The sequence below is a fragment of the Nannospalax galili genome, unplaced genomic scaffold (assembly GCF_000622305.1).
Source record: "Nannospalax galili isolate Female #2095 unplaced genomic scaffold, S.galili_v1.0 scaffold387, whole genome shotgun sequence".
Classification (NCBI taxonomy): domain Eukaryota; kingdom Metazoa; phylum Chordata; class Mammalia; order Rodentia; family Spalacidae; genus Nannospalax; species Nannospalax galili.
Genome location: NW_008355795.1, coordinates 121,500 through 135,440, shown reverse-complemented (window position 1 = coordinate 135,440; position 13,941 = coordinate 121,500). Strand labels below are relative to the sequence as shown.

At 44.4% G+C, this 13,941-nt stretch overlaps 1 protein-coding gene across 1 annotated transcript in view; it reads right to left on the bottom strand.

The window, feature by feature from the left end:
- Nucleotides 1-424: 424 nt before the first annotated feature.
- Nucleotides 425-13,941, bottom strand: part of Slc44a5 (solute carrier family 44 member 5) — a 132,002-nt gene continuing 118,485 nt past the window's right edge. Inside the window, exons 18-22 of the mRNA XM_017803341.1 lie at nucleotides 13,138-13,211; nucleotides 11,646-11,716; nucleotides 11,439-11,527; nucleotides 7,655-7,739; nucleotides 425-700 (exon numbers count right to left, since the gene is read on the bottom strand). Coding sequence (XP_017658830.1) covers nucleotides 597-700; nucleotides 7,655-7,739; nucleotides 11,439-11,527; nucleotides 11,646-11,716; nucleotides 13,138-13,211 — 423 coding nt within the window. The 3' untranslated portion in view covers nucleotides 425-596. The remainder of the gene's footprint in view (nucleotides 701-7,654; nucleotides 7,740-11,438; nucleotides 11,528-11,645; nucleotides 11,717-13,137; nucleotides 13,212-13,941) is intronic.

The following is a 13,941-nucleotide window of genomic DNA, read 5'->3' as shown; positions in this document are numbered from 1 at the left end:
GATTTCTCGTAAACAAGGTTTGTAAACTTGCCCACAAGAGCTGAGTACTATTAAACAGCCAGCAAGGCACTTGGTCTGAGAACCTAGCAGTAAAGGCTGAGTGACTGGCAGCTGTCTAAGAAACCTTCCCTACTTAGACACAGCAACCACTGCAGCAGGGCCTTCGCCTAACTGGGTGACTGTAGGAAGGGCTTTCCTTTTTTAAAATCTCACTTTGCTTACCATATTTCCCTGCAGAGGAAGCCTTCAGTTGTAACCTTAAAAAATACATTAGGAGCTATGTATTTAAACCATGTGCCCTCCATTAATCTAATATTTAAAAGAATATGAACATATTCAGCAGTATTTTCAAAAACACCTAAGCCACTCTATTTTAAAAAATGAATTACAAAACGAAAGATCTTTGTATAAAAATGTTGCATGTTATTAACAATTCCCTTGCGACATCTGATGGCTTCACAGATTACAGTGTAGGCTTTGGTATAAGATGCAAACGCGAGCCAGCAAGGTCCTGGATCCAAGGGTCCCCCGAACCAAAGCCCTTAGGAAAGGAGTGGTGGATCGATTCAGCAAAGCAGGAGGACCAGCTGGCTCTCCTACTCCTTCTTATAGGTATCCTTCTCCAGCAAAACGTTCATCAGAGACGGAGTCACGAAATAGGGTCTTTCCAAAGAACCTTCGTTTCTTTCTAAATCTTCCACTAGGGGCAAGGAGGGCAGAGCATCAATAGTGCGGCAGGGGACGGGAAGAGAAACACCGCCACCTGCCGCCCGCCTGCCGCACAGCAACGCCAAGCACTTCAGACAGTATCTACATTATTGTAAACATAGCTATGGGAAAAATCAGCCCTTATTATTATTCATTGATAAACATTCTCTCATTCTGTGTCCCAGGTCATAGTCTGGCAGCACTGCACACCTTTCCGTGGAAAGGCAGAGGAAATAGCATTCGCCTTCTTTTATTTTTCCAGTTTACCTTCTAAATGACCACATTGGTTTCCAACGTGCCTTTATTTTACCATCAACAATCCGGATCGCACAACCTTGAAGAAACGACCCTCCTGTGTTATCTCAAATCCTACCACGGACGTATTTTGTGAAATATTACTTTAAATTTTTTAAGCTTTAATTGAAGTGTAAGAAAATGACCTCTGAATTTCTTCTCAAAAACAATACTCATTTTTACTCTGCTTCTTAATTACTCAAGAAGTAACAACACAGGGACCTTTTTCTGAGCAGCACCGCCCCATAATGCAGCAAAGTTGGCAGCTCACATCTGATTTATAGCAAACTTCCCTATTTTTATGTGCACCAAAATAAACTGGAACATCTTAGCCTGATCCCTGCAGTGACCCACAGCCAAGCACAGGACCTCTTAGGTAAGGCGTGGACCTTTGTAGCTACAAGCTCACCTGGAGAGAGCACCACTCCAGCAGGTCTTTGTTGAGACCCTTCTATTACTGATAAACAAAATATTAAAAATGGATTGAGAGGGATAAAGAGTTGATCTTCCCTACATTATGCTTAAGGAGAAGAGATGAAGAAGGCTTTTTTGCCAAGTGACACTTGAACTAAACAATCTCAAGAAAGTGAGCAAGAGCAAGCCAGGGGCTGTGTGGGCCAAGACTTTGAAAATCTTCCTGAATCATTGGCTTTAGCTAAGAAGCTGCTAGAAAGCCAGTTTGAATCTAGGTCCAAACACTTCAGGAAAAGGAAACAAATTAGTATTTATATTAATGTACAACACAATGATGTGTTTCTAACTCTCTTTGCACATGTGTGGACCCTATTCAGATCCACACACTCCTTTGTTAGCACAATCTGACACAAGCTTAGTGTTAAGGCCAAAAGGGCAAAGACTGACCCAGTGCTCTTTGAGAATGGTTTTTATAATTAGCCACATCACCCAGCTTGACACACAGGAGAAAGACAGGAAAGGTATCAGGGTCTGGTTCACACCTTTCTGCACTATGTAAGATTTAGGGATGGTTGCCATTGACCAGCTTCTAACCTAAGCCTTGGAGGGGAATAGTTCCCAGAATGAAACACCCCCCACCCACCCCATGAAAGCACCACAACGTGGCACCGGATGGAAGACCACAGGTCTATTTCTTTAGAGTGAAATCTTCAGTATCTTATCTGTTATCTTTCCTCTTGAAAGCTGAACTGAACTAAACCTTTTACAGAACAAAGTCACATAATCACTTTAGTCTAGAAAACACATACGTTTGCTCATGGAAAGAAAAGTCCACATGGACCCTCTACATGGTAGGATTGGGAAATTCAGGCGAGAAGCAAAAGATGTGAGCTACATAGCTATTTCAACTCTGTTCACAATATTTTCAGGCTGGCCAGAAGGTCATAGTATTGAAATTGATATTCCAAAGCTCAGATTTGGCTTCCATATAAATCTCGTTTCACTAAAGCAGAATGGACTGTGAAGGTCCACAGTCACTTTACCCAGAGGGGTTAGCTGTTGAGTCTGTGGGAGTCACACCCACATTTTTTTTACAGACTCAGTTCATTTACTGAAATATACCTTCTAGGGAACCAGGGATACAAGTTTAATCACAGTTTTAGAGAGCTGTCCACCAGCTTAAACAGTGTAGATAAAACCATAGCACCATATTTACAAATTTAGTACCATACGCTGGTTAACTACAACTCAGTATTTTTTATGGCTAGCTGATTACACATTTATAGTGTTTTCAAAAACTGCCTGAATATCCTTTACAAATACACACTTATAAAAAGAAAGGCTAGCAAGGTGCGGCAATGTGAGCAGCACGCTGAGTTATAAAAGTTAAAAAACACTATTAGCTACAGGCTTTTGCAGTTGCGACCACAGTCTGTAAAGTATATTACTTTCCAGAGGTCACCATCAAATGCCTGATGCCTCTCAAGGTACCAAGTGCTAACATTTTAGAAAGCACAAAACTTTCACACTGCTCCCAGGCCATGTGTCCACACTGCCGTCAACCTAATTTACAGAACTCGAACTTCAAAGTGAGCAGCGCTGCTTGGAGCTTTTCTACTGTACTTCGGGGGAACTGGGCGCTTCTTGGTCAGAATCCTGTGCAGGGTTGGGGTTATGAAGTACGGTTTCTCCGCAGACCCGTCATTTCTCTCCAGATCGTCACCTGTACCGCAGCAATCAAAGCAAAGGCAGGAAAAGGCAGCACAACGAGGCCCCGGGTTTTATCATTGCAGAGCGGAACAGGGAGAAACCAGAGAAACTGGTGTTAGAACGACAGATACAAAGCAAAACACTTGCAGCGCTGGAGATCGGGCAGACACGAACCTGCCTCTGCCAGGAAGCGCCGGGCACACCGGCCCCTTGGCGTCCGAAGAGGCTTATCTTTACGGTTGGAGCGCTAAGATGGCCCGTGGAATTTCTAAAGTGCTGCCTTTAAATCCTGTGACTGTTCTTTTCAGAAGCTTATAAATTGCCACATACCACAACTCCCTGTAAAACGTAGAATATAACAAATTCCAATTTAAAGTCTTTCACTTTTTGAGAAAGGGTCTTGCTATCTTGTCCAGACCGGCCTTGAACTGGCAACGCTTCTTGCTTCAGCCTCCCCAGTGCTGGTATTAAAGGCTAAACTCATTTTTTTGTTTATGTATTTGTGGTGTGTGTGTGTGTGTGTGTGTGTGTGTGTAGGTGTAGGTGTGAAGGCCAGAGGTCAACCTTAGGTATCATTCTTCAGAGCCCCTGCGGAGCTTGCTCATTAGACAAGGCTGGCTAGTGAGCTCCAGGAAGCCACATGGCTCTGCCTCCCCATCTGGGATTACAAAATGCACAGCCATGTCCAGCCTTTTACATGGATTCTGGAGATTGAACTCAGGTCTTCATGCCTACATGGCCAGTACTGTACTGACTAAGCCATCGCCCTAACCTTAAAGGCACTGTGATTTTATTAGTGTGCATGCATGTGTGTGCGTGTGTGTGTGCAAGTGTATGGTATATGTGTGTTTATCCTGTGTGTGGTATGTGCGTAAGGTATATGTGTATGATGTATGTGTATGGTGTGCATATGGTATATGTATATATGCTGTGTGTATGGTGTGCAAGTGTATGGTATATGTGTGTTTATCCTGTGTGTGGTATGTGCGTATGGTATATGTGTATGATGTATGTGTATGGTGTGTATATGGTATATGTATATATGCTGTGTGTATGCAAGTATATGGTGTGTGTTTATACTGTGTGTGGCATGTCTTTATGACGTATGTGTATGGTGTATATATGGTATATGTGTATATGCTGTGTGTATGGCGTGTGTGTGTATGCAAGTATATGGTGTGTGTTTATACTGTGTGTGGCATGTCTTTATGATGTATGTGTATGGTGTATATATGGTATATGTGTATATGCTGTGTGTTTGGTGTATGTGTATGTGTGTGTGTGGTATGTGTATGTGGGGTGTATGTACCACCAGCACAAGTATGTAGGTTAGAGGACAGCTTGGTGGAGTCACTTCTCTCATTCACCTTTATGTGGGATCAAATCAGGTGCCAGGATCATGGGACAAACACTTTTCATGAGCTATCTCCCATCGTATAACACATTTTTTTTAAAAAAAAAAAAGAGATTTATTTTTTATTATGTGTATGTGTCTAGGGTGTGGTGTGCACATGTGAATACAGGTGCCTGAGGACAGAAGAGGGTGTCAGATGCCCTCAGAGCTGCAGACGGTTGTGACATGGGTGCTAGGAATTAAACCTGCGTCTTCTGCAAGTGTTTGCACCCAACTGCTGAGCCATCTCGCTAACTCTGAATTAATTTTAAACAGTAGTGCACACTCTAATGTTAAGATGAAGGAGCTGAGGAGGGGGTGACTCTGCTAACATGGAGGCACAAGAGCAGAGACAGGCGTGAGGGCGCCGTCCTGACATCCTCTGTTCTCATCCTGCGGACACTGCCGGCCTCGGATTGTGCCCAAACACGGCACCAGTTCCTCACCTCTTCAGCGTGCCACTTTCTCTCCCTGCTCGCCTTTTATTAAAATGGTAACGACTTCACTGACCCACCTGATTGGTACTCGGGGGTCAGCACCAGAGTTACACTGAGAAGCAAGGAGAGGTGTCTGTGGAATTAAGTTTCCTGCAAATATGATTCACAGCAAATAGTGTCCATGTTTCTGAAGAGTGGACGGACTGCCGGCTTAGTCAGTTTTCACATGGCAGACACTGACCATTGACAGTGTTTCTTCCTAACTAACTCCTAACACTGAGTGTGTGCACCCTGGAGGCACAGCCAGGATACCTGGTCTGGATCACACTAATAATCACCTATAACTGTCTTTTTTTTGGAGGAGAATTTTCAGTGCCTTGTAGTATTTAAAAGATGATATATTTCTATTAAATATTTGTAAATGGTTGGTTGACTTTTCAAAAAAAATTTCCAAAAATTTTTGGCAGTAAGATATCAGGTATAAAAAGATATATTTTTTAAAAAGTGGGTCTTGGGGGATGGCACAGTTAGTGCTCACTATGTGAGTATGAGGACCAGGGTTTGGACTCTCGGCATTGATGTATAAAGGTGGGAATGGTGGCAAGTGTCTGTAATCCCAGCACGGGGGAGAGGCCGGCAGATCTTTGGGGCTTGCTGACCAGTCAAAATAGCTAAAGAGGGGAGCCCCAGGTTCAGCGAGAGTGTCTCAGAAAATAAGGCAGAGGAGAGTGGAGGCAGACACCAGACACCAGTGTCTGGTCTCAGAATTTGGTCTAAGATATCAGTGAAGAAGAAGGTTTTCCAAAGTGTGATGTTTCACATCACAAGGGAGAGATAGCCTTTACTGTATGGCCACACTTGTTCTGTTATCAGAGACAAGAAGCTCTTCATGCTAGCAGACAATGCATTGCACATGTAAGATTCTGGACACTAGGATTAGGAGCACATGGTACATGGGCACTCACGAGGTCCCCAGCCTCTCTGCACCCCCACTCTGACACTGGAAGTGGGCGAAGGGAGCTTCTATGTCACACAGATTAGGAGAGTTAACACACTGTAAGTGATCTGGCAGGGCTCCACTTACCTCTCCCACCTACTTCCCCTTTCAGGTAGTTTCCATAAATGTGGTTGGGAAATCCATTGCCCAAATTTCAAATGAATATTATTAGTCTAAGCTTCCAAAGACCGGAAACTAGCATATCCTAGATGTTTCCAGACATAAATGTGGAGAAATACTTTCAGTTACAGAGTGAGGACGATCACAGAGGGATCTCCATGGTGGCTTCTGTGATGAGCATCGAGGATGAAAGCAGAGATCTCTGGGCACTGCAGAGTCTCATCCTGCCACATTTGAGACACCACCGCACTTCCATGCTCCCCCATCCCAGAACCAAATTGGGCTTTGTTCCTGCAGTATTTTATTTTTTAATTCTTATTACATTTATTCATTTGTGTTTGTGTGCATGCATGCGCCATGCACCATGGCACACATAACTCCTTCCTCCATGTGGGTCTTGGGGATGGAACTGGGCTGTCAGGTTTGGCAGCAAGTGCATTTGCCAGGTCAGCCATCTTCCCAGCCCAGTCCCCATGGCATTTTCTAACCTTTGTTAAAGTAAAACAGAGACCCTCGGAAAAGATTCAACCTCCCGTTTCTGCAACCAGTATATAACATTCTCTAATTTCTTAGTCTACTTATTGAAAATTGATTTTAAAACTTTTAGAAAAAAAGAACAGACCACATTATTTTTCTAGAAGATTTTCTTTGCATATATCTCCTCAAAGCAATTATCTCCTCTCTGACTTTACCATAAAGTTGGTGTTACTGGTTACTTTAAAAAATAAACTAAGAGTCTTATCCAAGTGGACTGCTCAGTGCCGACACTGTAAAAGAAGGTGTCTCTGCTTCTCTGAAGAGTCATGTGTCAGAGAGACAATCTCTCTGGTACTGTGGTCTGGCTAACAGGTTCTGCTCCTCCACCTGCTGACCCTGCTTTCTGCAGGTTTGCCAGAGACGTCATGAGAGAGAGGAGCGGATCCAAGCCTTGGGGTGAGGCAGACTCTGCTGGCTGTTTTAGGTGCTGATACGAAATACCCATTGTACGTGTGCAAGTTGCACCTACCCTGCAGGGCCCAGTGTGTAAGACACTGACAAGAGCTGTAGAGAAGTGCTTGAATGCTGTCTCTACATGGGTCCAGACACCTCCTGGCCACACTCAAAGCCTGTCTTAGCATCATGCTTTACTGTGTGAACTGACCACCCCATGTCTCTTTGAAACCACTGGCATCTTGCCTTTACCAGAGTTCCTAAGCAATCCCCTCAAATAATTCCTCCTCAAATAATTCCTACAGCCACACTAGGGAGATAGCTCAGTAGCAGAGTACATCTCTAGCCTGGGCAAGGCCTTGGGTCTAATCCGCTGCACTACTCCCTCTCTGTCTCTGTCTCTGTCTTTGTCTCTCTCTCTGTCTCTGTCTCTGTCTCTGTCTCTCTCTCTCTCTCTCTCTCTCTCTCACACACACACACACACACACACAACAAAGAATTAAAGATCACCTAGGAAATAATGTTTCCTCCTCATCAATACTGTTTAGCATTTGAAGCTGGGAAATAGGGAATCCCAAGCAGGGTGAGGTGAGTCTTCACCTTGTCTTTCAGTTATCCAGAGAGGGGTAAACATGCATGCCGAATACTTACAGAAACAGATGAAAATGGTTTCAATACACATTGAATAGACACTGAAGAACCCATGTGCAATCAGGTAGGATCCACACACAATAGTCTATGAACAGAGAAGAGAACCAAGATGTCATTGTCCTGCCCTAAGAACAATAATGCAAGAGCACAGGAAAGGCAAGATTCAGAAGCTTTGCGGGACTCTGCTGGGAGCATTTGCAACATAGGGCCACCCCAGTTTGATGATAATGCTCTGTCTTGAGATTTAAAAGGCATGCACTGGCTTACCTGACTTCTTACCACTGTTCCCAATATCTACCCACAGTACCTTAAAGATTCTGCACATCAAAGTGATAGAGCCTAAGGGGTTAAACATATTCACAAGGTTCTCAATCTCTCTGAACCTTTGCTATGACATTGGCAGTAGGCAAAAGGGACATTTATGTCATATGGATTAAGAGTGTTAATACATTGTAATAGATCTGGCAGGTCTACCTACCTATCCCCCAACCCCCTCTTGCTTTGTCCAACCCCTGTGGTTGGGAATGCTGGCTGCAGAACCCTTAGATGCTTCTCTGCATAGGAATCATCCTCCCCGCAGGGAACCACTTCATTCAAGGTTAGACTCCTACCTGGGGGCGGGGGCGGGGGGTCAGCTCAGGCTGAAAACGGCCTGATGTGCTTCACAGGGCCAGTCCCTTTTCCAAAAGGTTCTGTCATTGTATGTCTACGGACATAGCAGTAATTGCATCATGGGTCAACTTCTTCACTGCCCAGCCGTCCTCAATTCCTTATAAACATACCCAAGGAGAGAGCTTCCCAATGAACCTTTGGCACGTTATCCTTATGTGATGGTTAGTTTTTTTTCCAATTTGACACAAACTACAGTGGCCTGGGAAGAGGGACTCTCAACTAAGAAATTGCTTCCATCACACTGGCCTGTGGGCATTTTCTTGATAGTTAATTGATGTAGGAGGGCCCAGCCCACTATGGGCCGTACCACCCAGGTGGGCTTGAATTGTATAAGAAAACTAACTGAGCAAGCCAGGGGAAGCAAGCCAGTAAGCAACATTCCTAGTGGTCTCTGCTTCAGTTCCTGCCTTCAGTTTCCTGCCTTGAGTTCCTGCCCAGAGTTCTCTCAAGAAGGACGTCAACCTGCAAACTGTAAGATGAAATTAAGCCTTTCATCCACAAATTGCTTTTAGTCTGTGTTTCATCACAGCAATAGAAACCAAACTATAACATAAATTGGTGCCGGGAGTGGGGTATCGCTGTGACAGAACCATGATGTTTTGGGGGAAAGGATGTGAAAGAATTTTGGAACTTTGGAATAGAAAAGCCATTGAATGTTTAGAGCCTAATGAGCTGTTTGTGGGAGGTTGGAAGTGGATACTAAGAGAATGCAGATGACGGAGGCCTGGTCTGTGAGTTTCAGAGCAAAGTTTGAGAGTCCCCTAAAGACTCTCTCAGGGCTGTTCATATGCTACTCTTAATGAAGACTCTGTGGAAGTGAAACCCTCTGTGATTTACTGGGACAATGCTGGTCAGCCAGGGCTGAAAAATCAGCTGTGATTAACGAGAGACCAGCATCACTTAGGTGGAACCTTCTGGGACATATTTCCTCAGGGTCAGCACACAGGAGCTGTGGGAGGGGAAGGCTACATCGCCAGCTAGAGGCCAAACTTGGAAATGTGTAAGAGCCTCCCATATGGTACTGGTTTTGAAGGCATGAAAGGGTCTTGAAGAGCAGCTGAGGCTCGGCACCATGTGACAGGATTGGAGTCCTGGCAGAGAGCCCAGGGGAGTCCATTAGTGAAGGTGCTGCCTCAGCTGTAGTAGAGACCCCAGGATTGAAGGGGTCATGGAGAAAAGCAGCGGAGAGGCCAGGAGGCCACTGGTAAAGGTGTAGTCTCGGTCACAGTGGAGAGCCCAGCGTATTTGAGAAGTCAGGATCATGGCACGACCACCAAGGACAGCAGCAGGTGTGGGGCAGAGCTAGCCTAGCCTATGAGGCCAGCTGTGTTTACAGTCAATGGCAGACCTGGAGAAGAGGAGCTGTCCAGGCCTTTTGGAGCCAGGATACCATGAGTGAGTTGAACCTGGAAGACACTGAGCTACGCTGCTGCACGTTGACTTTGTTTATGTGCCCAGTTCTTCCTTTTGGAAATAAAGTATTTGGCTTGTTTTTGATTTTACAGAAGCCCAAAATTAAGGATTTTGGAAATTTTTTTGAGACAGGGTCTTACTATGTAGCCCTGACTTGCCTGTAACTTTCCAGGTAGGCCAGGCTATCCTTGAACTCACTCTTGCCTTTGCATCCCAAGTGTTGGGATTAAGATCTGTATTACCTCAGCCGGCAGACTGTGGATTTTTAGAGAGACATTGGACTTTTAAGTAATGGATTTTTGTCTGTTTGTTTTGAGACAGGGTCTACCTGTAGCCCCAGCTGGCCTGGAACTCACTATGTAGACCAGGCTGGCCTCAATCTCACAAAGATCTGCTTGCTTCTGCCTGTCCAGTGCTGGGATCAAAGGTGTTCACCACCATGCCTAGCATTGTAATAGATTTTTAAAAAGACTATGGGACTTTAAAAAGTTAGACTGGAGTCTAGTCAGCCTATCTAGGGGCTTCTGGGTACAAATGCTTGACCAGATAGGCCTTAACATATATGACAGAATGCACAAAATCTGGTTAGAGGGCTATGGGGGCCCTTTGGATGGGAAAGGGTGACTAAATTTAATTAAGATCTATTATATAAAATGAACTCAATAAAAATATACATAAATAAAAAAGAGACTGAGTTTTATTTTGTGATACCAACACGAGAGCTTGGAGACAAAAAATGAAAGTGTTTGGTTTACAGTGATGTGCTTGTGTGTCGAGTTGACAGGGGTCAGTTATACTGGTTAGTTTTGTCAACCTGACATAAACTAAACTGACCAGGAAAAAGGGAACCTCATTGAAAGATTCCTTCCATCAGAACAGGTTCACCTATGGGCATGTCTGCGGCTCATTTTCTTGTTGCTGAATTGGTGTAGGTGGGCCCAGTATGCTGTGGGCAGTGCCACCCTTGGGCAGGTGGGCTTGAGCTGTATAAGCAAATCAGAGGGGGCAAGCCAGAAAGCAGTATTCCTCCATGGCCTCTGCTTCAGTTCCTGCCTTGAGTTCCTGCCCTGAATTCTCTCAATGACAGACCATGACTTAGAAAAGAGGCAACAAACCCTGTCCTCCCCAAGTTGACTTTAGTCAATGTTTTATCACAGAAAAAAAAAAAAAAAAAACAACCAAAAACCAAACTAGAACACCTTATCTGAACAGTCCTTTCCAAAGAACCCCACACCTGAAGGAGAGCGGGAGTGCCACAAAGTAAGACCCACGACCCACAGTGCAGGCTGTCTTTTTTTCCTGTTTCCTTCTTGTTTTCTTATTTTACCATCTCTCATAAATTATAAAGTCGCCAGCACTCAGCTTCTACGGGCTGCTTTTCTTACATTAAAGCCACAGCCTCCACTATAGTAGAATTGGAAGGTGAGGGTGATGGGAGGTAATTAGTTCATGAGGGTGGTACTGGGTCTAGGGAACTGCGCCTTTGCGAGAAGAAACTTGAAACAGACTATCTTTCCACCACACGTTGTAAGGAAGCAGTAAGGTACCTTCTGCCCAGCCAGTGTCTGAAACTGCATCAGTCAGGGGCTCCCGGCCTTCCAAATGGTGAGGAATACTTTCCGCTACAGAAGCTGCCCGCCCACCTGCCTGTGCTGTTCTTATTACAGTAGCCACAGCTGATGAAGTCACCAGTTCTTACCAGCAAGGGTACCCAGTAGTAATTTAAACTTGTTGGCCCTTCTATGATCTTCTGCAATCTCTCTGTGAAGAGCAAGAATGCCAGAATGCCTACGTTGAAAAAGCAGACACAAGTACCACACATTTAGAGGGCTTGTAGCTTTCTGGAGGAACACAGATGTCCTAAACATGTTTTCAACTTTGAATCAATGTGATTATTACTACTCACCTACAAAACCAGAAACTAGAATTTTTCCCAGGAATAATATAAAGTGTGTAACTTCATCTGTAACTGCGACTCTGAGTATCAGGAAAAAAAGAAGAAAAAAAAGTATAGTTTGGGGTTTGAATATGCTCGGTACTTGTGGGAGTTCACAACATGCTCACTCTGCTGTGTTTTTGCTGGAATTTTATTCGACAATTATTAAACATGAGCATGGAACCAATTCAACCACTACCCCTTCCACACCCCCAACACCTACTCCCCGACCCCACAGCCTGTAAATCCACTATACAAGCTAGCTGCAGGACTTGCCTCCTCTAGGGGTGTTATGTAAGTGGAAGGGAAAGAATGGGTTCTTTACTACTGTGCTTATTTCACTTACCATGATGCCTTCAAAACTGATCATTTAATTTTTTTCTTCTATTAGGTCTTTGACACTTTCCTACAATGCACTTTGACCATGTTCACCCTCCTCTCCCAGCTCCTCCCCCCACTTCCTTACACACCCAGCTTTAAAACTGTGGAGCCCAAGTTGTACTGTGCATATACTCTTGGGTGTGTGCCCAACCTCTGGAGCGTGATCAACCTACCAGGCACCGTGCTCTTAAAGCTAACTTCCCCCTCCCAACAGCTATCAGCTGCCAATGGCTCCTCAGCTAGAGTTAGACGTTATACCATGGCCTCCCTGGGACTTTTGTCTGACTTGAACTTGTGTGGGTCTTGTGCATACTGTCACAAGTGCTGTGAGCTCATCTGTGCACCTGTCCTGCTGTGTCTGAAAAACTGTTTCCTCATAGTCATCCACCACCTCTGGCTCCTTTGTTTCTGATGACCTACATAGACGGTGGCCCTGCAGGGCTGTGGCGCATACAGGCAAGGTGCCCAGCTCTCTCTGCTTTGAGACCTTTAGGCACCCAGATCCTGACCATCATGCATTTGCTCTCTGGTTCTGCATGCCCATTTTCCAGCAATTTTAAGAGAGGGGCGTGCCACTGAAAGATGATGGTCACCTGGAGAATTTGAGAACTGTGGTATTACCATGTAAACACCTAGGTGGATGAAGGGAGCCATGAGTCTAAGGTATAGAGAAATGACTGATGTGAGAGGGAAGATGTAAACCTATCAAATTGAAAGCTATGCTCAGGCCTAATAAGGCTGCCAACACGTCCAAGAACCACAGGGACAGGATGCAATGTCCAGTGTCACCAGTCTGTCTATCGCCATCTTCTGCCTGAATAAACATTTTATTTATTTATCTTTATCTATCTATTTATTTATTTTTATTTTATGTGTATGAGTGTACTGCCTGTATGTATGTAAGTGTACCTATGTCACACATGCCTACAGAGGCCAGAAGAGGGCATAAGATACCCCTGGAACTAAAGTTATGGATGGTTGTTAGCTGCCATTTGGGTGCTGGGAACTGAACCTGGATCCTCTGCAAGAGCAGCCAGTGCTCTTAACCACTGAGCCGTCTCTCCAGGCACTGATTACTTACTTTAAAATGTTTCTCATGAGCAGATTGAAGGCATCTTTTGTTGACTCGCAGAAGCTTTTGCCATACATTGCAATCTGGGGAAGACAGTCGATGGTCTTGTTAGTCTTGTTGGAAACATGCACTACCTAACATGACCCACGGCATGGATGGGGAAGTGTGAGTTCATTCCAGTCATCCACACTGGCACCCCTTGCTCTTTCCAACATTTGAGTTTGTGGGAGGCCCGGGATGCTCTGTGTCCTTAACCCCCCATAACTCACTGAGGTATTTACCATGTGCTGTATATAGAGGGGGTCTTTTTCTGAAGTCTCAGGTGAGAGATTCTATCTTTGAAATGTTTTGGCTATAATCTATTAAAAGGACTAAATAGTGTTATCACATAAAAAATCACTCCTAAGGAAATCCAATCCCTTCCACTACACTGGGTTTACTGATTAAAAGATTTAACACAATCCTCTCCCTGGAGGTAAATTAACTGAATCTTCGAGTCCCTGTATGACTGTCTGAACTGCTTCCAGGCCTTGCTTCATTGAAATGTTTTGGCTATAATCTATTAAAAGGACTAAATAGTGTTATCACATAAAAAATCACTCCTAAGGAAATCCAATCCCTTCCACTACACTGGGTTTACTGATTAAAAGATTTAACACAATCCTCTCCCTGGAGGTAAATTAACTGAATCTTCGAGTCCCTGTATGACTGTCTGAACTGCTTCCAGGCCTTGCTTCACTGTGAAGGTTAGCAAGTGTTGTAAGACTGCAGCTTACTTTTTTTTTTTTTTTATTTTTTTGACACAGGGTGGCC